We start from the raw sequence: 25065 nt of genomic DNA, 5'->3' as shown, positions 1-25065 counted from the left end.
AATTTGCATTGGGTATGCCTTTTGTTTTTCTTTTTTCTGTTTTTTGAGTCTAATGTAGAAATTCAGATTGCAGTTTTCCAGTATCTGGCTGTACTTGAAGTTATTTTTATGTCTCCTAATTATGTATTGTATTTGCTATAGCAGGTCTAAACTAATAAGTTGTCACATTGACAAAAATTAAGGTTCCATTAGCCTTAATACCTTGGTACTAGATTAGTACTCTTAATTATAATCTGCATTATTTGGCAACGTTATGTAATTACAATTAAAACATCACTTTTTTTGTTTAATACAGTACATTTAAAAAATGCTTGTTATCTCAGAGTTATTTTAATACAACCTATGAAAAAGCAGACACACAGAACCTCTCCTTCCAGGTGTACAGGAAACCAAACCAACATTCCTGCCGAAAGTATGAACAAAAACTGAAATTCACAGTTGGAGATAATAGTTCTTTGGTGACTGACTTAATAAGAATTATTTATTATCCACAGCTTTCTGGCAGCTCTTCATGAAAACAAGGTGGTTAGTAGTCTTGCGTTGGCTCAGCCCGTGTAGTTTTAAAAGTAAAGTCAAAAAGAACACCTCAGGAAGGAAGGAAACGCGAGAAAAGGCTCGGTGACTGACGCGCGGAGGCGGCCGCGGGGCCGGGCCTGGGCGCGGGCTCCCCTCACGGGGCCGCTGAGGCGGCGCGCGGGGCCTCATGGCGGCGGGGGGCAGCCGCGGGGACCCCTTGGCCCTGGGGCCCGAGCCCGAGCCGGAGCCGGAGCCGACCCCGGCCGAGGGGCGCTGGGGCGACCAGGAGTCTGCGGCGCAGGTGGGTCGGGGCAGGCAGATTCCGCGTCCCTGGATAGCCGGGGATCGTATAAACTGAGGGCTGGAGAGCTCTGCGCTGCTTCACGAGTGGTTAACCCTTAGGGCAGGTGGTTTGGGGATGGTTTAGCGCATGCAGACACGTGCCAGACAATTGTAGTCTCAAGCGACTGAAGAAAAGCCTTTTCAAAATATGTCTTACGTGACATTTTTAGTGATTTTGGCTAAACAGCGCAGCCTGAGACATTTAGTCCTGCCGCTTGGTGGGCCAAGATCAACGAAACACTTCAGGGGTTTTGAAAGACTTGAGAGAGACTTAACAAGTTTTAAAAATAAATCTCGCTTTGCATGAGAGAGGAATTGGGGAAAATAAACCAGCAACACCAAAACCAGCTTCTTTCCCTCCAGAACAATCAAATCCAGCAACCTTTCTTTTCAACCAGGTGATTGTGAAAGCAGCTGCTGCCCAGTGCCAGGACAAGGATGCGAACTCCTCACTCAAGTGGAGCCTAAAAATTCTGCTCCTGTCGTTGTTTTCATGCGCCCTCTTGTGGAGGAAGCTGTCAAAAATGATTTCAAAGAAAAGTATTCCTAAACTTTGCTCTATTCGTTTACAGATACAATTCAAAATTCTAAAAGGACACAGCGATACTGTGAGCTCCTGCCATTTTTGCTCTGAAGACACAAAAATACTTTCATGCTCTTATGACAGAACAGTGAAGCTCTGGGTATGTTATGAATGCAAAAATGACAAATTAAAAAACAGAACACATGTTCAGTTCTGGTAATTCTGAAAAATGGTATTACTACTGATAGGTGAAATAGCTCCTTCAAGTGAAAGTCCCTGTAAGGAAGCAGCTCTAGCTCTTAGACTTGACAGCTCATATTTAAGAAAGAGAGGGGTAGTCAGAATTGCCAAATTTAATTCACATATTGAAGATGAATGTAACAACACATATGCAATGAAGGGAGTTTATTATTTGCCTGTGGTCTGAGTCTGAGATTTTTACATGGACAGAAGGAACTGGGCTGTAAGTAGAAAGGTAGATCTCTGAGCTGTCACCATGGCTATGGTAGAGAAATTTAGTGAATGCCTTAAGGACGTTCTTAAGTGGCAGTTAGGCAAGTAGGAAAAGAGTTAAGAGAGTTACAGGAAATAAAACCAGTTTTTATGTGTTTGAACATCACCACCACTGTATAAGGAAGTGTTCAAAATGAACGATTTTTGAATATTTTCCCAGTACATTCAACTGGAAGACTGAACACAAGGTTTTTTTATTTGTTTTTAAGATGGAGGACAATGAAGTGGGCCTTCATTACAAATAAATAAGTAAATAAATCACACATCAACTTTCTTGTGAACAAGGAAGGTTAAAAAAAAAAAAAAAGCAAAGAATAAAGTTGATAAGTAGGTAATTCTTACTGTTGGTGTGAGAGAGACAGATTTCTTTAGAGAAATATAGTTGACCTAGGAAGATGCCATATGTGAAGGGAGGGGAATGATTTGAGGTGGAGGAAGCCAGGCCGATCATAGGATTTTAACCAGAGCTGGAGTTATCAGTAGGAGCAGACGAAACTGCTGTTAGGGTTTGAGACAATATTCATCATTACTTCAGCTAACTTTTCATTGTTTCTGTAATCTTTGCAGTCTAATCCTTTCTTTGTATTGTGGTAGTTCAGCAAGGGATTTCTGGTTGGTTCAGTACAAACAGAACAAAAAGACAGTCTTGACACCAACACCTTGACAAGGCTGATGAAGAAACAAATAGACACAGGCAGAGTGGTGAAATGCAAGACAATGCTTGGTGTGCCAGTACTGATGAGAATGACTGTCAGTGGCTGAACACAATGATACTCATGACTGACTTTTGGGAAATATATTGCAAGAATAAATTATCATTTGTATTTTCAGATTAGACGATACAAGTAAGACTAACCTTGCTTATTTCATAAGCTTTTTTTTTTTTTGTGGTGCTTTGTATTTTTTCATAATCTTAATCTTAGCAAGCACTTTCTAATCAAACTACTTCGGATTTATTCAAGGATGTTGTCAAAGGTTTTCCTATTCAAGTTTTTGAAGAAGAGCACACAGCCCCAATTTCTGAGTGCAACTTGAGTCCTGATGACAGAAGGTGACTATTTGCTATCACAATTTATACAAATATAGCGTGACAATTTGTGTGGTTTTCAAGGTTAGATTTCACTGCACGTGGAAACACTTTATACAAGATGTAAAACAAATCAGTTATTTTTTCAATCCTTCCTATGGTTTCATAAATTTTATTACATCCAAGTCAAACTTTTTTTGCTTAATTTTCTGCTCCATTACCACTTTGTCTTACATCTCTCTTCCTTCATATATTCCTCCTAGTTCTCTATCCTTGCACTTTGCCTTATGCTGCCCGGACTCTAGTAGCAGTCAGTTGACTGCCATACTCCTTCATCCACTCAAACTGCCGTAAATCTCACCTTGATCTCACCTACAATTTGTACAGAAGCTCTGAAATCTTTTGTTTTCCTTTGGTGTCCACTGGAGTAAATGGGAATCTTTCAGTGTCTTAAATGTATGGTGGAAAAGTCCGATAGATCGTGACTTCTTTTAGGGCAAAAAACTTATCTAATACTGGTTTTGAGTTATATGGGGCTGGAAGTCTATGCCATATGTTCTGAAAGGGGTATGTAAACATGTATTATTTGTATAAAAGAACAGCATTGAACTAGCCAAGGATCAGGGGTTCATCTGTCGGTGAGTATTATATGGTCATAAAAGGTATTTTCTATGTGTATTGTTTATTAATAATCTATGAGCTTTCCATTAAGCCTGTCAAGTTAATTCCAGAAGAAATGCATCATATCCAGTGTCAATCTACGGGCATAATAATTAAGACAACTGCAACATATATTAATACTTGGTTAAATAGGTTATGCATTGCCTCCAGGGGTACTATTTCTGGCATATTTTATCATTAAGTTGTACTTTATATCAATTTTTATCAGGTTAGAGCGTTGACTAATCATCTTTTTGATCACTGAACAGTGTAAGTGCTACACTGCCTGTTGCCATTGTCTACATCCTTGAATACTGCTAAACAGCAAGTGAAATACCATTGTCTCGGAAACCACCTTCCAGTTGAAAATGCTACCCATTCGTAACCTTCATGTGGTCTTTTGTGTTAAGCATTTCCATTTAGGAGCAGAGTTTGTGCAGATTGCAGGAAAAATGCACATATTGAAAAAAATAGGCTTCCTAACATAATTGTGTTTTTAGTTGTGAGAATGTAAAGTTTCTTGGGTGAAATATATAGAAGTGATGTTGACTTAAAATGCCACAATGGTACTCAAAAAATTTGTCCTATCTAATGAAATTAATTATAAAGGTTATTTCAGGTATTTGGACATCTTTCTAATAAAACTGTGTGAGGGAAAAATTCTTGACCTCCCATTTCATGGAAATCTGTCTCTTTCAGTAAACTTCATTGAATAGCTTTGTTGTATAATGTGGCTTTGTGTTTGTGCAAAGCAGTGTCTTTGGTAGAGGGTTACCCAGCAACATAACTACTGAAAATCCAAAAAAAGCCCCAACTATCTAGGGACAAGAGCACCTCACATTCATTAAAGAAAGACATCATAATGGCTTTATTTTTTTTCCTAAAGTTAGAAATAATTAAATATCTTGTAATGCATTAAATGAAATTGAGTTGACTGCTTGCACTGAAAAATGCATAGATAGCATTATTATCAGTTTCTATCTGAAGTATAAATAATCCTTTTAAAAAGCGAACACTAACGTATGCAATAATTTTTGCTGCTGTGTTAAAAACTTATTTTAAGCTAGTGAATGTATGTTAAATCATTATCAGAATTAAATGTTGTCATTTATTTCTAAATAACTTCCTTTAAATGAAAACACTGAGTGCTGTTTTCATTGTCATTTTTAGAGTGGTGACATCATCCTATGATAACACTGTTAAGGCTTGGGATATGGAAACGGGGAAAATGCTTGTAGGTATCCTTTTGAATACATCCTGCAGAAGATATAACTGTATAATTTGGTTATAGTTCTTTTTTTTTTTTTTTTTTTGGTAAATAAAAAATAAACATTTGTTAGCACAATGCAGTATGGTTAGGGTAGGGTAGATAGGCTTGATTTTTAGTCCTAGTTTTGACACTGATTAATTCATTGAATATGTCTCAGTTATTGCAGATAAAAATGGGTATAATGATAATAACCTGTCTCAGAAGATATATTTAAGATTGATTAAATCAACTTTTAGGATTTGAACAGGGTATACATATCTAATTTTAAGTTAATTACTAATGTAAAAATTGGATATAAATGCTTCGATCACTTTTCACCAAAATAAAGTAATATCAAAGCCCTTCTTTCCAAGCCTACTTACAGATTATCTGCCGTTAAACAGTTTTATCTCTAACCCTCCAGCATAATTCTAAAACCTTTTATTTTCTCTTCAGTGGACAATGGAACATGAAGGCATTGTAACTTCATGCAATATTTCTTGTGATGGTAAATATGTGGTATCTGGCTCAGACAAAGGTAATGCCATATTTGTTTTTGACGCAGTAAGTGCAACACTGGTAGCACATGTCCAAGGTAAGACTTAATGCTTTTATATCTTGTTTATGCATGACTTTTTTCTATTTCTTACAAGAAAAAATAATTAGCTCAGTTCAAATACCCTTGCGTGAGAAGGGCAAAATAAACTTATCTGCAAGATAATAAGCCCACTATTTTTCACAGTAGATTTATAATATGAGATAATAGGGCCAAAATTAGACTAACAGTGATTATTTTGTTGAAGCATAATTTCCCTTTGGAGGTAATTTAACTAGTAAGAGCTCAGTCCCATGAGGCTTCCACTCAGGACTGCAGGTCACAGGGACTGTACCACTCCAGAATCAGCTCCTAATGCTACATGCAGTCCTTAGAAGTAATCGTCCCACTGGGTGTCTTTGCGTAGGTCATCACAGAAGTACGATCACAAGATGCTGTTTTGATCCTGATAATCAACGGGTGACTTCAGTATCATACGATAAGACCATAAAGCTATGGGATATGACAACTCGATCCACCTCAATTACCATTAATGAGTAAGAAACAATACTGTTATTAATTATGTATGGTATTATTTGCATCTTTGACAATTATCAGTGAGATTTATTTTAACAATATTTTTTTTTAAGTAAATTTAAGTAAAAATATTAAGTATAGAGAAAATGAACAGTAATTCTTGAACTAAAGTAATATATAAGCAAATGACATAGAAAATATCATTTGACATGGAAATCATGAATAAAACGTACCATTCCAGCTTCCTGATGTAAATAATTGAACAAAAATAATTGTATTCTGATGTCTACAAGCATTTCTAGTGCAATATTTTAGTGCTTCTGTGTTCTCAAGTACATATAGTGGAATAAGCATATGCAATATAATGCAAAGTATAAACTTCTGGTTGTGATTTCTACTAATTAGGAAATATATATAATTGTTGACTAATGAAGTCTTTAAAAAACGTAATGGAGTGAAGCAAAACTAATACAGAGAATTTTCCTAAATTGGATTATTTTGGCTGCAGCTTAAACTCCCATGCTTCTTTTTAGAACTACTTCAGACATGGAGAACAGATTATTCCCTTGTTTTCTGAATACATGTACAAGAACTTTTGTTATATCTACCGACTCATGTTTTCAGACGACAGAACCATCCTTGTTCATTTAATATTTTTCTTTCCTAGTTTTCTAATTGTTTTTGCTGTTCATCTCAGATATCTTTCCAGTGGGCCCACATTTTTTTTGAATAATGCGAACAGTATTCCTTCTAACTAGAAGAGAAAAAGTATTACTGTTCGTAGAGTATACCTCATATATGTATGTTCCTCATACATATTGGATGTGATTTACTGTTGCTTTTTGAAAACATGATGATGAAGATGAGTCAATATTTGCCACATCATTTTTGCAGAACTGTAATAGAGAGGCTATTGTTCCCACCCTTTATCTGTGCAGTTCATTATTTGTATGTTACTCTAAATGCCAGACTTGACCAAACTGACATGGTCAGACAAGTCCTTAGACTAGATAATGGATTAAAACATTGTAACACTCTCACAAATTGCGGTGACTACAGCATTGTTTCCTATACAGACCATTATAACCCTTTATTTTCCCCATCATTTCTTCAATTTGTGAAGGTCACTTTGAATTTTAGTATTTTCTCCTGTAATTGCAGGCCCTTGGCTTCCTTCCATATCTCTTTATCTCATTATCTACATTGTTAATGGAAGTATGAAATAGGACTGAATTCAAAACAGATGCTGTGGACCCTATCAATATATACTTACATTTTCACAGTGAATGAATTATAGCCATTCTCTGAGTTTTGATACTGCTTTTCCAGATTATTTGTCCCTATTTACTTTTGGAGAATGTCATGCCCAGTACCAGCAATTATGCTTAGTATGAGCTCCTGAGCCTTCCCATGCTAAACCCTTATATCTCTCACTGAAATTAGTATTATATCAAAAAATGATGTCAATATAAGGTATTATCGTTTTATGAAGAAAGCATGCAACAACAGATATCAAATCAGCTGTTAAAATTATCAGTCTTTAAATAAACTCAACTAATTTAGCTTTGAATTATAAAAACAATAAACAAAGTGCCATTAAACAGTAATAAAATCGTCTTTTGAGAGATTAGGAATTACTTTGGACGGGAAATTCAATATGGAACTTTGTAATAATATTTATTTTAAATCAAAATGACAACAGCACTGTTTCCTGTAAAAGATGCTCATAATCCTGTCCCCACTGTAGATTTCAGAAAGCCCTAGAATTCTTATCCAGTTCTGGAACTTCCAGACTTCTTTTCCTATGGGTATCACTGCTTCCAAAATTAGATTTCAATATAGAATTGATTCATCCTTTTCCTATGAGTATTTGAGTGTAAATTTACATGCAGAGTTTGTTGCATGCTGTATTTTTTTAATGAGTAATGAGTGGCTTTTTTGGTTACTTGCTTTTAATAAAGTGTATTTGTGTTGTAATTGCTAAACAGTTTTCTGTTAATCTGTGTTCAGCAACAACAACAAAACTGATCATTTGGTGCTGAACAAACAGGGTTCGAGCCTGTGAAATGACTTAATCAAATAAGGGATTTAAATGCATGCTGGCTGTGGGATTGTAAGCAGCTCTGGAAACTTTACAAAACTATTCATATAATTAAAATTCACTTTATAATGGTTTGTAATGGTTACAAAACCTCACTGTTGTGATATTTTTATCTGTATTTCAGGGGACACAGCAATGCTATCTCAGATTGCTGCTTTACCTCTGATGGTCGTTACTTGTGCACAGCATCCTGGGACAAGAGCTTAAAAATATGGGATATAAAGACAGGAGAATTCCGATGTCGTGAACCTCTTTCCCTGAACCAAGGACATGAGGGTTCTGTTAGTTCCTGCGTTTTTAGCCAGGATGGTGAGTTGTCTTCATACCAGTACGTGGTGTATCTCAGTATGTATGTATGTCACTATAACAGATGAACCACGAGTGACCACTCTAATCATGTAAGTCGTTTGCGATTTCCAAGATAACATGTTTAATTATGAGAAAACAATGTCTACGTAAATGAGTAAATTGAAGTTGAAAGTAGTGGTTAAGACAGAAAATAGACTTTAGGCACTGGAACACTGCTTAATTGATGTACCCATCGAGAGGTATAATAAAAGGCCGTAAAGGAATAAAAGCACAATACTACTACAAGATTAACTTAGCACTTGCTGATATTCTCCTAATATTAGCTAGTAAACACCATGTTGAGTGAATACTGTACTGATGTGTAATGAAGTACCTCCTAAAGTTACTTCATAGTGCAAACAACATATGCCTGTATCTGAGTGGAGGTAGTGGAGAGCAATTTCCTACTGCACTTGTTCCCTTCCTTTCACTAGATCACAGTCCATTGCTAGTACCTCCACAAATATTAAATTTGTGTTATTGCAAACTGCTATTTCCAGATTTTCTTCTTTTCACTGCAGTGGACTAATACCAGTTTCTGTACATTGTAATCTAATTGGCTGTTTCTTTTTGCAACTTCATGTCTGAGTACTTGGTAAAGATAACTCCTGAACTGCTGACGTCTGATCAATCTGCAGGCATAACCAAACAGTGGCTTCTCAGCTAGACTTCTCATATAAATAAATAGCAACCGTGTATTGGGAAAAAATACCTGTGTTTTGAAGACATGCAAATGCAAATAGGCCTATGAATTGTGGAATTTAAAAACGTGCTTTCCATGCTGAACTCCTTAGTATTTTGTTTTTACTCAGAGTTGACCAAACAATTTTGAAAATATTCTCTATATTTAAACTTTTAAACCAAGTATCTTCTTGATTTTCTAAGACAATAAAAATTTCGTGTGCTATTTCCACTCATTTGTGTGTTTACTAAATTTGTTTTACTATTTACAAAACCAAGAACATTCGCAACAAATAGCCAAAAGGAACTTTTAATATCTTGTTTAAGCATGACTAATAGCTCATTATTTAAATTTTATTAACAAAGTCTGACTCACTGCTAGACTGAGTCTCTTCTATTAGTCTGTAGTGACAAAGCAAAGATATAATATAGTATTCTGATTTTATATTTCAGCATCGCTTGTTGTGTCTGGCGGATATGACAAAACTATAGCTATATGGGAAACAGATGCAGGCTATAAAAAGCTAAGCTTAAAGGTACTGAGGTCTTACTTGATCAGTAGTTTAATGAGGAGGTTTAAAATGTGTCACTCTTTTAAAAGCATTGTGTATTTTGATACCAGATACCCTTGCCCATCCTTTCCAGATATAGGCAGGAATATATTGTAGATTTCTGTGATTTAATTTGCCAGAACAATATATTTTTACGCAATTACCTACAAAGACACTACCTTTGTCAAGTCAGTTATTAATACGCTATTACTTTATTTATTTATTTTTAAGAACAAATTTATTTAATCATTATATGAATGGAGTTGTGCTTATGTTTTAGGAGATTCTTCCAGCAAGTAACAGGAGTCTGGATAGTGCATATATTAATTGTAAAATGCCATACTGTCTATGGCTTTATGTTTACATGCTTGCATATGTTCACAGAAAATAGTACATTAGAAGGGAAGCATTCCAAAAACTGTGAATACTAATGTTGAGGTTGTCAGGCTTAGTTCAGTCCCTAGGTTACGCACTTTATATTACTACCTGTATTGACTTGGACGTGGTCTGCCATGTTACGGTCCTTTATAGGATGATCAATTCTGTAAATGAGGTAGCTATTCAATATTTAGCTATCCCTCCTTAGAGCTAGGACTGCTCTTTTCTTCCAGATCTATGGTAATACTACCCAAAATTTGAGGATATAAGTAATACCTGCATGAAAAAAAGAGCACCTTACCTTCATTTCTTTTTTTGTGCCATCATGAGTTTATTTTTTGCAAACATCATATTGTATTATATTACCTTTCATTCATTTCTTATTTTAGTGGAAACAATCCACAAGACTCCAATTAATTATCACATATGAGTCAAAGAAAAGGATTAACAGTGTTCCTAACCTTATGTACGCATTTTGCAAATGTTAATTTCATAGAAGTCAGGCAATAACATCAGAGTTCAGATTTGCAACCTTGCCTCTTTCCTGTCTTGTGAAAATCTGATTTCAACAGACTTTTTTTTTTTTTTTAAACTTACTACATACACTGTTCGAGGCTTAGTTAAGTCTCATGTTAACATGAGTTAAATGAGTTAACACTCATGAACAAACCCACCTGGCATATCTCAGAAAAGACAGCTTTCCTTCAAAGTCTTTTGAGTTTAAAAATAAATTTCAACTGCTCTTTGCATCCAAGATAACATCTTTGTATGGGAGATCTTAAAAGCTTGTGCCTCACCTGATACCTTAAATGTAAGCTTACATACCCTCCTGAGTTAGAACTGTAGTGATTAAACCTTTTGAACAGTAACAGCACGCATTCGCCACAGCAAAGGTGCTTTACCTAGTACAACTACTGCAAATTCCCAGTTCACAGCAATCTCTGTAAGTAACTCAGTTTCCCATAAAATGAGAAGGCATCTGTTTAAATGCTAATGTCTTTGTAACTATGGAGAATTGCAGTTTAGTATCTGTGCCTTGGTATAAATATATTCTGTGCTCATAACTAAATTTAAAAACATGTTTTAAAGATTCTGCAGTAAAATAGCACTTACATTTTACATGTATGTATGGATGTTTTACTTTGTGCTTGAAAAATATACACTTGTTCCTCTATTGTAATTTAATTCTTAGGTGTGGCATTAGTCTATCAAAATGACACAATGCCTTCCTAAACTCTAGGAATTTTATCTGTTAATTCCATTCATGTCTGAATAACGTCCTTCACTGGAGTAAACACATCATTTTAGATTTTAACCTGTCTCTATTCTTATGCCAACTCAATGCTGTTAACCTCAAATCAGCAGTGCTGCTGTTGTCAAAACGAGGATATCCGATACAGCTGCTTGACTTGGCCTGCTTCCAGCACCGGTTTCCTTCCCTTGAAATGGGGAGAGCTGCTGCCTGTTCCCAGACCTCTTCCCTCCCCTTTCACATGCAAAACAGCCTCAAGTCCTCCTCCCTTCCCCTTTTTTAAGGTAATGAGTATGAGGAATCAATTCTCTCTCTTTACAGTTCTTTAGTAATCTGTTTAAAAAAAGTAGGAAAAAAAAGTCCTTAAATAGAGCTTAAGCCCATGCTAACTGTGTAGATGCAGTGCTTCTGATTGCTACAACCGGTGGTCTGCTTTCCAGAGATTATAACAGCCATTGTTTTCAGGTATAGGTAGGAAAACATGAGCTTCATAGCAGCGTTTTTTCCTGACTTGACGTGAGAAGTTTAGACGAAAACTTTCGCTCTGCATTTCAAAATAAATACATGGTACAGATTGTTGTAAATTTTGTAGATGATTTTGTAAATGATTGTAGTATTTTCTAAAAATACTTTTAGAAAAGTATTTTTTTACTTGTCTTAAAGTTAACTTTTGCTCTGCTGTAGGGTCATTGTGACTGGGTGACAGATGTTGCAATTAGTGAAAACAAGAAATGGATTCTTTCAGCCTCAAAGGTAATCGCTAATTTCCTGATGTGGTTTAAGGAGCCAATTTACAAATGGATGTGAAGATTTCATCCCTTGTTTTCAGCTTTGGTTTGATGAAAATTAACACTGGTAAAGTTGCTTATAAAAATTATAAGTTCTAAGCAGTATTTTCCTCAAGTAATTAGAAAAAAATCTTAAGAATTTGATACATGTTTTTATTTTTTATAACACATTGATATGTGTTATTATTTTAAAATGTGCATGCAGTTTTAAGATTGCTAAGGTTTCCAAAGATGTGATACTTAAATGTGAAATAGTTCAGCACTCTCAGGGTGAGAGCTCATCTGATAAAATGAGAATTCATCTTCCTGAAAATGATGAAGGTCACTGCTTTGGCAATATACAAACACATCAAAACAATTGCTTCTGTTTCTCAGGATTCTACTTTGAGATTGTGGAATATTGAGAAGATGGATCATATACCTTCAGTGATAGAAAGCAGAAAAGAAAAAGGCTCAAAAATCTCTCAGGTTCTATCATTTTATTTTCTAATGCCGCCTCATAATTTATTCAAAAAATAATTTGAATTTTAGAGGAAAGCTGTAAGAATTGCTGACTGAAAACACAAATTGATTGTGCTTCTTTTCTCTGTGTGAAGATTTTCAAATCATTTTTGGGGAGTGGAATGTAGTAGTTCTTTCTTTTAATTGATTGTGGTAAGGACACCAATTTGCATGTACAGGTGCATTTTCATTTTTAGAAAACAGACATTTATGTGTAACTCTAAAAATAAATATATTTTGTTTTTCCATGCTTGATGCTTCTGCAGAGTAACTACCTGCTTATATAAGAGTTGCAAACTTAAAAAGACAGGGCAGGTAATAAAAATGTTCTGAACACAAATCAGCTTATAGGCATTCTAATTAGATGCTTTTTAAAATGGAGACTATATGTGTTCTGACCTCTGAAACACGAATTATAAGCAGATAAGTGTTAGGAAAGTGGAACATTAACAAGCTTAATGCTGTTGAGATGTGCTTTTCTTTATAGTTCCACAGTTGGTTTTGATGGTGTATTTGCAAATTCTCTTGTATATTTTTCTTCTTATCAATAACTATGAAGTGAAATTGCATGGAAAAAAGAAACTTATTATTTATATATATATATATATATATATATATATATATATATTATTTTTTTTTAACCAGGCTTTCCTGTTGAACATCATTGGTTCAAAAGCAATGTACAGCTTTTTAAGCTTTTACATAAGTTTTATAAATGCACCAGCAGTGAAAATGTGTGCACTCCTAAAAAAATAACCATTGATAGAATTTTGAGAATACAGTTAAAATTGGTACTAAACAGGACTTTTGGTTCATTTTTAGCAATATTTAAAGTATATCAAACAATTAGAAAAAAATAATATTAACTTTTTAAATAAATATTTTCATAAGCATTAAATTTTGAATTAATGCTGTATGTGCTCATGAAGTTTGCTCATGAAGTTTACTCTGTTCCTATGTGTGGTCAGCAAAGTTTTTTTCAGCAGCACTATCTGTGTAAAGTTATAACAGCTATGCGCACCTAGTGCATCTCAAAAATCAGGCCTAGATATGTGTCTATATGGAGACATATTTTTATGACTGAAATAATGCACATCTATTGCAAAATTTACTAAAATACCATTGTTTTCATATTTATACCAGTGTGAAGAATGCGAAAAACCTTTCTTAAGCCTGCAGTGTAGTGACTTTGAAATGATATCCAAGTGTGTATTCTGTCGTCTGTCTTCTCCAGTGACATGTATTTTGCCATTGCCACCTTCTGTCTCTCCTGATGTTTAAATTCATCTAGCAGTCTTTGGGTGTTAACATATCTAAGTATAAATGGAGTGTCTGTACATCTTTATGTACTGCACATACAAAGGTAAGGGCTTCCTCTAACCTTGCGCTACTGTGGTATTTTGTATGGAGAATAATAAACTGCTGTACAAATCCATTGAATAGCTGTGACTTGTCATGTAAAGAATGCAACTGCCCAGGAGTTGAAATCTATGTTGCGTGGTAGTAGAAAACAAAATTACTTACTTGTCCTGTGGTAAATTTTAAACAATTGTAAATTAATACTATAACTCCAGTCTCAGCTTAGTAAAGAATACATGTGAATGTATAAATCATGACAGGTTTCCTTCCTTTCTTTAGTTAAACTGTTCTTTACTATGGCACACACAGTTGCTTTCAGTGGATATCAGAAAGTTTTGTGAGTAAAACCATGAAGAAGACCATCAATGTTTTTTTAACCTGTTGCCATACTTCTTAGAAAAAATTTTGCAAATGAACTTTCAGCCATGAGAGTAAGTTGTAGGTTGCATCATGGCAGACTTGATGCAGCACAAGCTAGTTTTGTGCCATCCGCCAAGGAGCATAGTATTTTTACTACTCTTAGGAGCGTGAGAATGTCAATTGCTAAAAGTTTCAGTGTTTCAGAATGTTTGGAAGCCTTGTTCCCGTGAATAGCATTTTCAAGCTTTTCAGCATTTCTTTCCTAAAGGAACAGAAATGAGAATAGAACTGGGCATGTGGCAGCCTGGAACACAGTTAAACTGTGGAATAAAAACACGTTTGAGTAGGTAGATTATTTTTTCTTTTTTTAAATTATATGAAATGTGTAGCAACAATCACAGAATCCAAGGTTAAAAGAAAATACTTCTGGGATACATTTTGTATAGCTTTATGGCTTTGAATAAACATGAGGTGATAAAAATGCATTAATTTCTAACATTCTTTTCTGTACTGTACTTCTAAATTAAATAATACTTTTTGTTGATAGAGCAGCTAAAAGAAAATGCTGTGTCCATGCCCCTGATGTTATTTTTTTTTAACAGATTACAGGAAGTATGCATGTATTATAGCTGAAGTAATTTGGCTTGAATGTAGTTAGTAATACTGAACTAATTTCTGTATGTTAGAAAAGATTAGTCATTGATGTTGTTATATTAACATTGAAAGTGTTCTTTTTTTTTTTTTTTTTTTACCCTTTTCAGCTGGAAAAAATCAATGCTCATTATTTTTTCCCCACTGAAACAGGAAAAAAACAATTGCTCTATAGAGGTTTGGTTTATTTTGCATTAGTAATATGAATATGTTGCAATTTAAATGATTCCTCTTTTTATTTCCCAACGTTAGAAAAACAAGGAAAAAAGAATTCTTACTGAATTAAATTAAACCAGAATGTAAGTTTTATTATTTGTTGCTGTTACCTGTCCACTGCCATCACTTGTGTCCTGCTTGGGTGCCATGAGAGTCAGCTTCAGCCCTGAGCTGATCTCACCTGCAGCAGTAGGATTGTGTTTGTATGCAGAGTAGGTTTTGTGGAGAATGTGATAGCTATCGATAATTCACAGGGTGACTTTTTGTCTGCATTTATTGTGGGTTTTGTACCCTGCAGTTTGACTAATTCATTCAGGCTGATTTTTACCTGTTGACAAAGTTAAGAGAGAAGACTGTTTTAGACCAACTAAGCGTGGCTGTCGTTCTGTAGTGATTACTTGAAAAATAGCATCTATAATTTGGCTCTAAATATGCCTTAGGTGACTGTTAAATTGCTGAGGCAATCTCTGCATTTTGCAGATTCTGATTATACTCCAGGCCTGTAATCAGATCTATTCATGAGGTTTCTTTCTCTGATAACCTTTGGTTGTGGGCCAGGCTGCGTGTTCATTTGTGCCTCATTGCGACGTGCTTATACCATCAGTCTTCCTGCTGTGGCACATCCTCGCTGCCCTGCGGAGGTAACAGTCCAAGGGCTGAGGCTCTGCAGGACGTTTTACTGGTGGCAGCGTCAATTCTGTGTGAAGAACTCAGATTTGTTATATAGAAAACTGCAGCCTAAATCATTTTCTTCTCTAATTATTTAGCTTGCATAAAGGTGTGTGCGCGCATGCGTTCAGTCAGGAACTATTGTTACGGGCACAAATCCTACAGCAGATAAGCAGTGTGTGCCCATGCACATCGTGGTTTAATTTCTGTGTTGTTACAGAGGTGATGGCAGTGTGAGGGCTACTATTCCCTCCTATCCTCGGTTGTGAACCTTGGGTGCTTGAGACAGTGGGCTTGGGACGAGACAGGACTGGAGCCTAAACGCGAGCCTAAACCTTGCCGAATTATCTTCAGTCGCTACGTGCCTTGTGCCAAAAACAACCGCGTGACAGAGCCAAGCCTGGCAGTCTCTGCGCTGATCACGGCTGCCACACCAGAACTGCCCGGCCCCCTTGAGCCGCGCTGTGAGGCCGGACCTCTGCGGGGGCTGACATCTGGGCGAGCCCCTGCTCGAGCCTGCCGGCCTGTGAGGGCAGCTCGGGGGCCGCGCTGGCCGCCTCGCCGGACCGCGGGCGGCGGAGGCCCGGCGGGATCCCCTCAGCAACCTCTGAGGCACTGCCCAGGAGCCGCCGGCCGCTGTATTGGGGCCGCGCGGAGCAGGAGCCTATCGCCCGGCGCCGTGGCTTAGTTGGTTAAAGCGCCTGTCTAGTAAACAGGAGATCCTGGGTTCGAATCCCAGCGGTGCCTGCGCGGCTCGGTTCCCGCCTTTTGCCTGCGGCCGCTGTTTTAGCGCCGCCCGGGGCGCGGCGGGGACGGGCGGCTGGTGGGCGGCAAGAGCTGTGTGCGTGTGGAGTCCGGTGTGTGTGGTGTACCTAGATGGAGGGGGATGGCTGTACCACAGCCGTGCTCCTGCTGTCCGGCCTCAGGGCCTGTGGTGGCCGCGCTCCCGGCAGGCCCAGCAGAAGCTGCCTGTGTGTGTTGGTCGGCTGCCGACATGCCTGGGGAAAGGGAACAAGGAACAAAAAGTTCCAGTTTTAAAGCAGAGGATTTGTTTTTTCCCCGAGTTTTTTAACTGTGCAGAGCCAAGAAAATTCCTCTCTCTCAAACGTCTTTGCTTCCTGTCTGTAGATCTTCAGAAGTCTCTCAGGTTCTCTTCCCTTTTTTCTCTTTTTCCTCTAGTTTGTGTGAACGTTGGCTAGATGTCCAACACTGAGGCATTTGTCACCCTTGTTTGTGTAGTCTGGCTTCTCCAAGTGACAGTCATGACGAGCACTGTGATCATTTCCCTGCCGTTAGTGACGCAGGAGGGGGACGGAGCTTTCCAGGACATCTTTAGAAGTCAAAGGCTAAATCCTCCCCCATTAGGCTTGTGAATTAGGTTTACTGAACTTATGCCAAATGTGACTGTAAACAAATGGGAATTCATCCTCAGATCTGAAGTCAAAAGCCTTAAAACCCATTAATACAGCAAGTCTCGGCCTTGCAGCTGTGTGCTTAGGCATTTTTTGGCCCACACAGCAGCTGATGGGAGTCAGTGGAGTCTGGCATGTTTGGAGGGTCAAGTTGTCAGGGTGTAGATCTACAGCCAAATCACAGGGGCTGGAAAAGAGCTTTCCCTAGCCCCTAATGCAATACCCGAGCCTAATGTCCAGGATCAGCATCTAGTTATAGCATCTGTCTGCAGGAATCTTTCTTTGAGCAGTGTTTTCTGTAAAAATGCAACATAGGTATTCAATACATGATAAGTATAAGCAAATAATAAGTGCAAATTTCAAAATGTTTCTTAACAATTAGGAGTATGCAGATTAAGGCTGTTTTCATCACATTCTTCAGTAACTCATTGATTTGTGTTACAAAGAAGACTGGGGAAGAGCAAGCCATGTTGAGTGTCAGCCAGGTCATCTGCTGCTCCTCAAGCAGGGTCTGTTTGGATTCTGCAGGAAACAATTTTGAAAATAAAAATCTCGTGTGGATATTTTTGTTCCTCCAAGCATGTAACTGTTTCTTCTGGCTGCTGTAAGAGGGACTCTGCATTTTTGTATTATGAGGATGATTTGCATACTTACAGGGAACCAATATTTAAGCAAATTGATTGAATTATGGCATATTTTTTACACATATGTAATGATATATAAATACATCATACAGGTTGCTTGTTTTGGTTCTTACTCACATTTTAAATATGTATTCGGTAAATCCCTTCATCTGAGCACTGGGCTTTCACTGGCTGCCCAGAGGGTATCTGTGAATGGCCTGCTGTGCTGGACAGCTTGTTACATTTCTTATTTATGTTATAACATTCATAAAAAAAAAATCAAGAAACAATGTGAAAGTGATTTGGATGTGCTTGCTTTGGTTACAGTAGCAGTATCTCAGGGTTCGGTTTGCTCCCAAGATTTGCCACCAGCCTTTTTCATTGCACAAGGGCCTTGAACACCTTCAGTCTAATACCCCAGCCTGGAAAGGTCCAAGTCCATCTGCTTTCTGCCTTTACTTCTTCCCATTCTGTGTGCTACCTTTTGTATGTCATGTAAGCTTGCAGGGAAGAAGTGTGAGTGCTGTCTGTAGAGCATGCAAAAGTTCCCTGTCTCCAGAAAGGCTACATTTTTGATCGTTCTCAAAGAGGACGCACAGAGACATTCTGGTTCATAAACAGAAGTGGTATTTGGCCTGTTGAAACTGGCTTCAATTTTGGCTGATCAGTAAACAATCTCACTCGTTTTCCTAGCAGGAACAGCCAGCTGGACTATTCTGTTAGGCCCACTGACCTCGGTGAAACTATTCCCATACAAACATTTTTGTGGGATTAAGGGCCTTAGTTGTTCTGTTATGGGTTATATGTAGATAAAATCTTGAGAGTTGGAGCATGAAACCCAAGAATACTCATCACTGTGATTGTGAAAAGTGTTTTAATGCATGTGATTAAAAAAAATGTATTAAAATGTCAGAATACTAGTCGTGTTAAAAGATTCTATATTATTTATCATGTAAAGTTCCACACGATAGGTTTCTGAGGTAGTTTGAAATCACTAACATTTAAGCTAAATTTGCATGTTTAGTGTCTTTTTATTTTTTTACGTACATGTGGTGGAATAGGCCAGATAAAGGCCACTTAAATCTAAAACAAAACTGTAATTACAGATTCTTCAGCAGTGTTAACACTGCATTGAAGTTTCTACATGCTCTGCCAGGTAGCAGGTAGTAGCAGCTGTTTTCACATAAGTATTTGCATTTTTATTCATGGTGTGATCTGAATAAGCTTCCTTCTCCCCACCCAAATGTCACACCATCCTGTCAATAACCAGTGAAGTAAAGCAGCTCTATATAATCATCATCAACTGCTCTAAATTACAGCAAGTGGTGCTCATAGACCCCCCTCACCCTTACTCTACTGGTATTTGCAATTTTGTGTTTGAAAATACATGCATACTCAAGTATGATCTGCATAATTTCCAACCAGCAAGAGAGAGCACAGTCAGCCTGGCCTTGTAAATCAAAGACCTCTTCTTGGCTCCTCAGCTGCTGCTTGGCTCTGGACACGGTGATTTTAACTTTTGACCTCTTTTGCCATCTGCAAAATTATAACGGTATTACTGACCTCACAAAGATGCTGTGAGAGTTAATTAATGTTGTATAAAACACTTTGAGCTTTTGGATAAAATCAATATTATTCAATCTATGTTTTTGTTTTTCTTCTCAGTGAGCTCTCAGTTTGGTCATGCTGATGGTGAGACTTTTCAACAGTGCTGGCAGGGTTCAAAGCTGCATTTGACTTGCAGGTATGTAATTATATCAGTATATGACTGATATTGCCTGAGAAGAGTTTAGTGTAGTTTATAATACCTATATAATAGGTAGTTTATAATAAGTACTTACTAAAATTTGGAAGATTTTTTTTTAAATTTTTATCATTTGTAAAAATTACTGTTTTTTGATGGCAATCCCAAAACAAATGTGTTTAAAGTCACAGGATGCAAATTAACATTTGGTAAAGACAGGGGATCTTTGCAAATTAGGTGTGATAAATTATAAACTCTGTAAAAGGTTATTATAGAAGCTCATATATGACTCTGAACAATTCATGTGATATTAACAACGCTAGCGATTTGTGTCTTGTGCTATGGTCTTTTTAAGTGTACATTAGGGTAAGAAAAAGGCCAAATAAAAATCAGAAAAGAGATTGTGTCTGGGCAAGACATCTATTACAGAGCACACAGTGTGTATTTTTAGAGCTATAATGAATCTCTCTAATCATATTAAGGTGGAACCAAAGAATAATTTAATTACCAATACCAATTATATTGTTGTTTTTTTTTTTTTTTTTTTTTTTAGTCTGGAGGAGCAATGCCACCTGTCTTAGAAAATTTGGGATGGGGTAAATGGTATAAGTTTTAGAGCAGTAACTGTATTCTCTCTGTGGACATTGCACTTAAGTGGTTTAACCATGATTTTCTCTAACAGTTCCTAAAAAGAACTGTGTGTCTTTACTTGCTGCTCAGATTCACCTTGATCTTCTAGCTTGGTAACTAAGGACAAAATCTATTGAGCCGTGAATACAGGGACAGTCACAAGACTCTGGATGTTGACACACAGCCTGTAAACAGGCCTATGGAAGTAGCACAGAACAGTCTAAATCTTGGCAAAAAGATTCTGGCTCTAATAAGGCAGATATTCTCAATGAAATATGTTGCTTTTATATATTCTATGGGTGTTTATGGGACACCTTACTCTTGTACAGTTTAAATGCAAAGCATGCAAAATACATACCAAAAGAACGTGGCCAGGTGACTCCAGCACAAACTACACTAGAGCTCTGGCTGCTCTGGCCTGAACCTGTTACTAGTTTTCATGTGACATTCTCATGTGTTCTGAGGTGAAAGTAAAGCCTTACCTTCATCTAGTCTAATAAAATACTTTCCATCTGGAGTAGAAATGACCATAATGCAGAGCTTTTTTATAAAGGCCTTAAAAAATAACTGTGCGTGAATAAATGTAGTGTCTTTTTATCTATGTATTTGGGAGAGAATGTTATGTCAAAAAAAAAAATGATGTTTTACACCTGTTGTGGATAATTCACTGAGATGAAGAAGAGAGAAACAAGGAATTCGATTGCTTGTGTATTCTAAAATAAAGTGTTTCTTCTTGTTTTCTAGTAGTAGCTCAGAAAAAAATAGTGAAATTTTGGCAAGGTACTTACTATAAAAGAATACACACCTGAACACAGGAACTTCTCAACAGCTTATCCCTTGTATTTTAAAAAAGAAAGTGAAATAATGAAATAAAGTCAGTGTCTGATATTTTTAAGAATTCTCAAAGTGGCAGGAATTGCTCCAGAAAATCTTTAGCTCCCGTGCTGTTGTGAACAATAATTTTCCCAAGACTTTTATAACAATTTCTGTGAAATTGTACACAGAGTTTATCACAGTCATGGTGATTCTGTGCTACTGACTCAATGAAGTTAAGTATATTAAGTATCACTTAGCACAAGAAAATAAATGTACTCTTACTGAATCGGACCAAAGGTGCATCTAGCCTAGTGTCTCTCCATAGCTGCAGCCAGCAGCACATGTCTAAGGCAGGACATATGCACGGGGCAAACATACAGTGATATTTTGCCAGAATACTCTACCAGCCTTTGGTGATTTCCAGCTCGGGGTCTTGAACTCTCACATACAGATGTGATCAAATTTAATTTTTCATTTCTCCGTGTTTGTGGGAAGGAAGAAGTGAAGGGACTCCTGCAGGCAGATGTGCATATTGGAGACATCTTCATCACAGGGACAGTTGTCTAAAGAAGGGAAATATTAGAGGCAGTCAAATGTTTAGTGGCTGTTTATTGTAGCAGTGACTATAGGCTTAGGGGAAGATATTTTCCAATTCGTTGGCAAGGGCTGGCATTGCTGCCTGCACATTATTCACAAAGATTTGGATGAAAATGTTTGATGAAAACACTGAGTGAAGCCACATCGCCTGTTAACCTCAGTTTGCAAGACTGCCCTTTCCTGTTCCCTGACATACTGTTTTGTAATGTGTTGTGCTTTGACAGGCATGTCCTGTTGCTGTGTCATGCCTCTATAATGTGATGTGATGCTTCTGTCATGAAAGGATTTGCCAGAGTGTAATACATCATCTCTGAACTTTGGGGTCGGGGGAAACCGTTCGGGATACTGTAGTCTGTGTATTAGAAAACAAAGACATTCTCTGCTAATACTGCTTTGCTTCTTTGTAGAAATGTTGGGATGGATGTTTTCTTAGTTTGTAAGTAATTTGCAGAAACGATATGTGCTACTTGTAGGATTGCTCTAAGATTTCCTTTGCCTATTCTTACAAAGGAAGTAATTACATTGAAGTGTCTTACTGAGAAGAGAGTGTCTTGCCCCCACCACTTTGCAGATCAGCTCCTCACATGTATTCGTTCTGCCAGTGATATTCACAGTTTGGACCTTTGTGGAGGTAAAACTGGCCTGGAACTTTGCAGGTAGATATTCCACAGAGTATTGCTTAAATGTCAGAAAACACAACAGAGGGCAGTAGCAGAGAAGTAAGAGGCAGGCACTGAGCAATTTATATTCTTGCCAGTGAGGACCTGTGCTGTTGCTCCATTCTCCAGTAATTCAGCTTGTAATTATGTACACATGAATAGAAAATATATTTAAATTTTTGAAAGCTTGATTGTGCTTCAGAGTGAAAATCAAGATTCTCCAAGCAGGGAGATGGGTTAGCTAGAAAAATCTAAATGGTGTGCTCAACTGCTGCAAAGTGGAATTTTTTCATTCAAAAGGCTGCAATCTATAGCAACAAAACTTGGGGATCTGTAGGACCAAGGAGATGAATAAAGCAGTTTTGGCCATATGTGGCTGTTCTGAAAAATGGTATTTCATCAGTTATAATTGGCCCATGATTGAAAGGTTTATTTGTCATGGAACCTGGCCTCTTCCTTCTCATGTTTTAAATGCACATTGCTATTTTGGCAATTTACATTTGTTTTATTAGATTGTGAAACCATTGCAATTCAGTTTATTTTCAGCTTAACCTTCTATTTCTGTTCCAAAGGGATATAACCTAACATGGATTAAAAAAGGTAGTTTTTATATCTCGTTTTGCATAGGAATAGGTTGCATAGGTTTCAAACCAGTACTCACCTCACTGGATACCCATGTCCAAAGTGTGATTAAGAATATGGGCTTTGAAGATGGACGCTTTTTGCATGCCTGTAAAAAAGTGTCTAAATCTATTACATGTATGTAGCCTTGTTGTTCACTTTGAGGAGTAGCTTAAAAAGAATTACCTGGAGCAAAGGGCAAGTGTTGTTAACAACTATGAACTAAAATCCACAGTGCTAACACCTCCTGTATGTAACGCTCCTTTTAGGGCACAGAGTCTTTCAGTCAAATAAGTTGAAATTTATTATAGGGTATTTGCTAATGCCTGTGTTCTTTCTCAGTCTCTGTGCATCATTATGATTAAGAAGATGAGGTTGCAAATGTTGTGGACAGACCAGTGAAACCTGCAATGCAATCACTGCAGGTGAGTGCTTTGTTCTGGCTTTGCTGTGGTTTATCTGTGTGAGTCCTGTTCTAAGACATGGCCTTTCTTATCCTGGAGACATAACATTTCATGGGCTCACACGTATTACTAATGGGGTTGTGGAAACTTCTGTTTCACAGCATTGGAAAGGCTAGTGTGGAAGTCATAATGCATTCAGCAACAACAGAAGAGCCAACATCTTACCCCTGGTTTAAGTCATTTGAAAGGTAATGCCTGAGGCATATGAAACAGGGAAGCATCTTTGATTCCTTGTTGCAACAGGTCTTTTCTTTCCTTCAAGCAACTGTACTTGAGCTGTGATTAAGGTTTAAATATAAAAGGATATTTTTAATATTAGTTGGTGAGGTAATCAAGAATTGACCTCACTGACGTCAATGGCAAAACTCCCACTGACTGTGCTGTAGTCAGGTTTTCATTCAATAAAAAGATAATAAAGAATCTGATTCATAATGAAGGGAGGAAAAGATGAATCAACCCAGGCTGTGTGGGTAGAGTTTTTCCTGTTATTAACTGTGCAGTGGCATCAAAACAACGAGGTCTGTCTTTATTTGCTGTAGTATTTGTGATTATTCTTTACTTACATATGACTAAACACAATTAGCCCTCACAGGATTCCTGCCAAAGTGTGTGCTGAGCTCTCATTGTAGTCAATGGAAACTATTGAGTACAGAGCTTTCTAAAAATCTCTTGATAATATTTGAACAGAAGTGTTTTTAAGATCCTTAACTGGAATACATTTTTTTTAATGACATAAATGTCGATTAGGTATCATTTCTGGATGATTTTTTAAACAAATGTTCCTTTTAATATCTATACGATATTCGTAAAAATATTGTTCTCTATTTTTCTCCTGTAGTAGCAAAATGTAATGGTTGAAATTGTGCCAATAGCAAATATGACCGTTTGTACCTATAATTTCATGTGGTGTTTCTCTCTGAATGAATATACTAAAATGCCATAGTCCAGACATAATAATAGTTTCTCTAATTATTGATTAATATTTGGGAAATAAAGTCTCATAGAAGCTGTTCAGTTAATTTTTGGTGCTTATTTTTGACAAATTATATGACTCTATATAGTGCTTTTCTGTTAGAATAAATATTTATTGTCAGTAACATAGAAATTGTCAAATAACATGGTAAGTCAGTTCTGTTTGGCCAGCCCTAAGTGGCTGTTGTTTTCAGTACTACACTTTTTGTTGTGCTTTTTTTCCTTAATTAACATTTAAATTTGCATGTCATTTTTATGCAGAACAGAATTAATCACACAAATGATCATTTTTTCTCCTCTGATATGGGTTATGCTCTTTTATGTGGTGCTTCTCATGGTCATTTGGGTTATCTTTACATAACAGATACACATTATCTTAGTCGAGCAGCATACTATTATTTCCTTAACTTTAAAGCTACCGAGACTCGGTTTTTGTGTACTGTTATCTGAAGTTTTCTTTTTATTTTCTTAATAGAATGTCCTTTAAAGTGTAAGAATCGTGTGTCCTTAATCACAATAACTGCACACGTGTGATGAAGGCTGGGATTGTGCAGACTGTACAGCTACCATTATCACATGACATCCTTTTCTTTAGGCTGAGAAAATTTAGCCAAGATATTTCTAGCAAATGCATTAGGTGAAACTACAGTGTGCAATGTTTGCATATCGAATGGAAGAAGAATACTCAAGAAGTAAGTACTTCTTGATAATACTTCAAAGATACTCAAGAAGAAAAAAACTTGAGGTGTAAACTGATAGAAATTCAGGAA

At 36.9% G+C, this 25065-nt stretch overlaps 1 protein-coding gene across 1 annotated transcript; it reads left to right on the top strand.

Moving 5' to 3' along the window:
• Window positions 1-697: 697 nt before the first annotated feature.
• On the top strand, window positions 698-16445 carry WDR88 (WD repeat domain 88; the record flags this gene model as incomplete). The annotated part of the gene is made up of 12 exons (XM_084294822.1): window positions 698-817; window positions 1431-1541; window positions 2857-2945; window positions 4752-4815; window positions 5287-5425; window positions 5793-5922; window positions 8128-8312; window positions 9486-9568; window positions 11898-11966; window positions 12377-12469; window positions 13646-13777; window positions 16047-16445. Exons 1-12 carry the CDS (start codon window positions 704-706, stop codon window positions 16443-16445), a joined length of 1608 nt encoding a protein of 535 aa, XP_084150948.1. The 5' UTR covers window positions 698-703.
• Between the last annotated feature and the right edge of the window lie 8620 nt (window positions 16446-25065).

Source organism: Netta rufina (genome assembly GCF_964035555.1).
Source record: "Netta rufina genome assembly, chromosome: 13".
NCBI classification, from domain to species: domain Eukaryota; kingdom Metazoa; phylum Chordata; class Aves; order Anseriformes; family Anatidae; genus Netta; species Netta rufina.
This window is presented reverse-complemented; position numbering and strand designations above follow the sequence as displayed.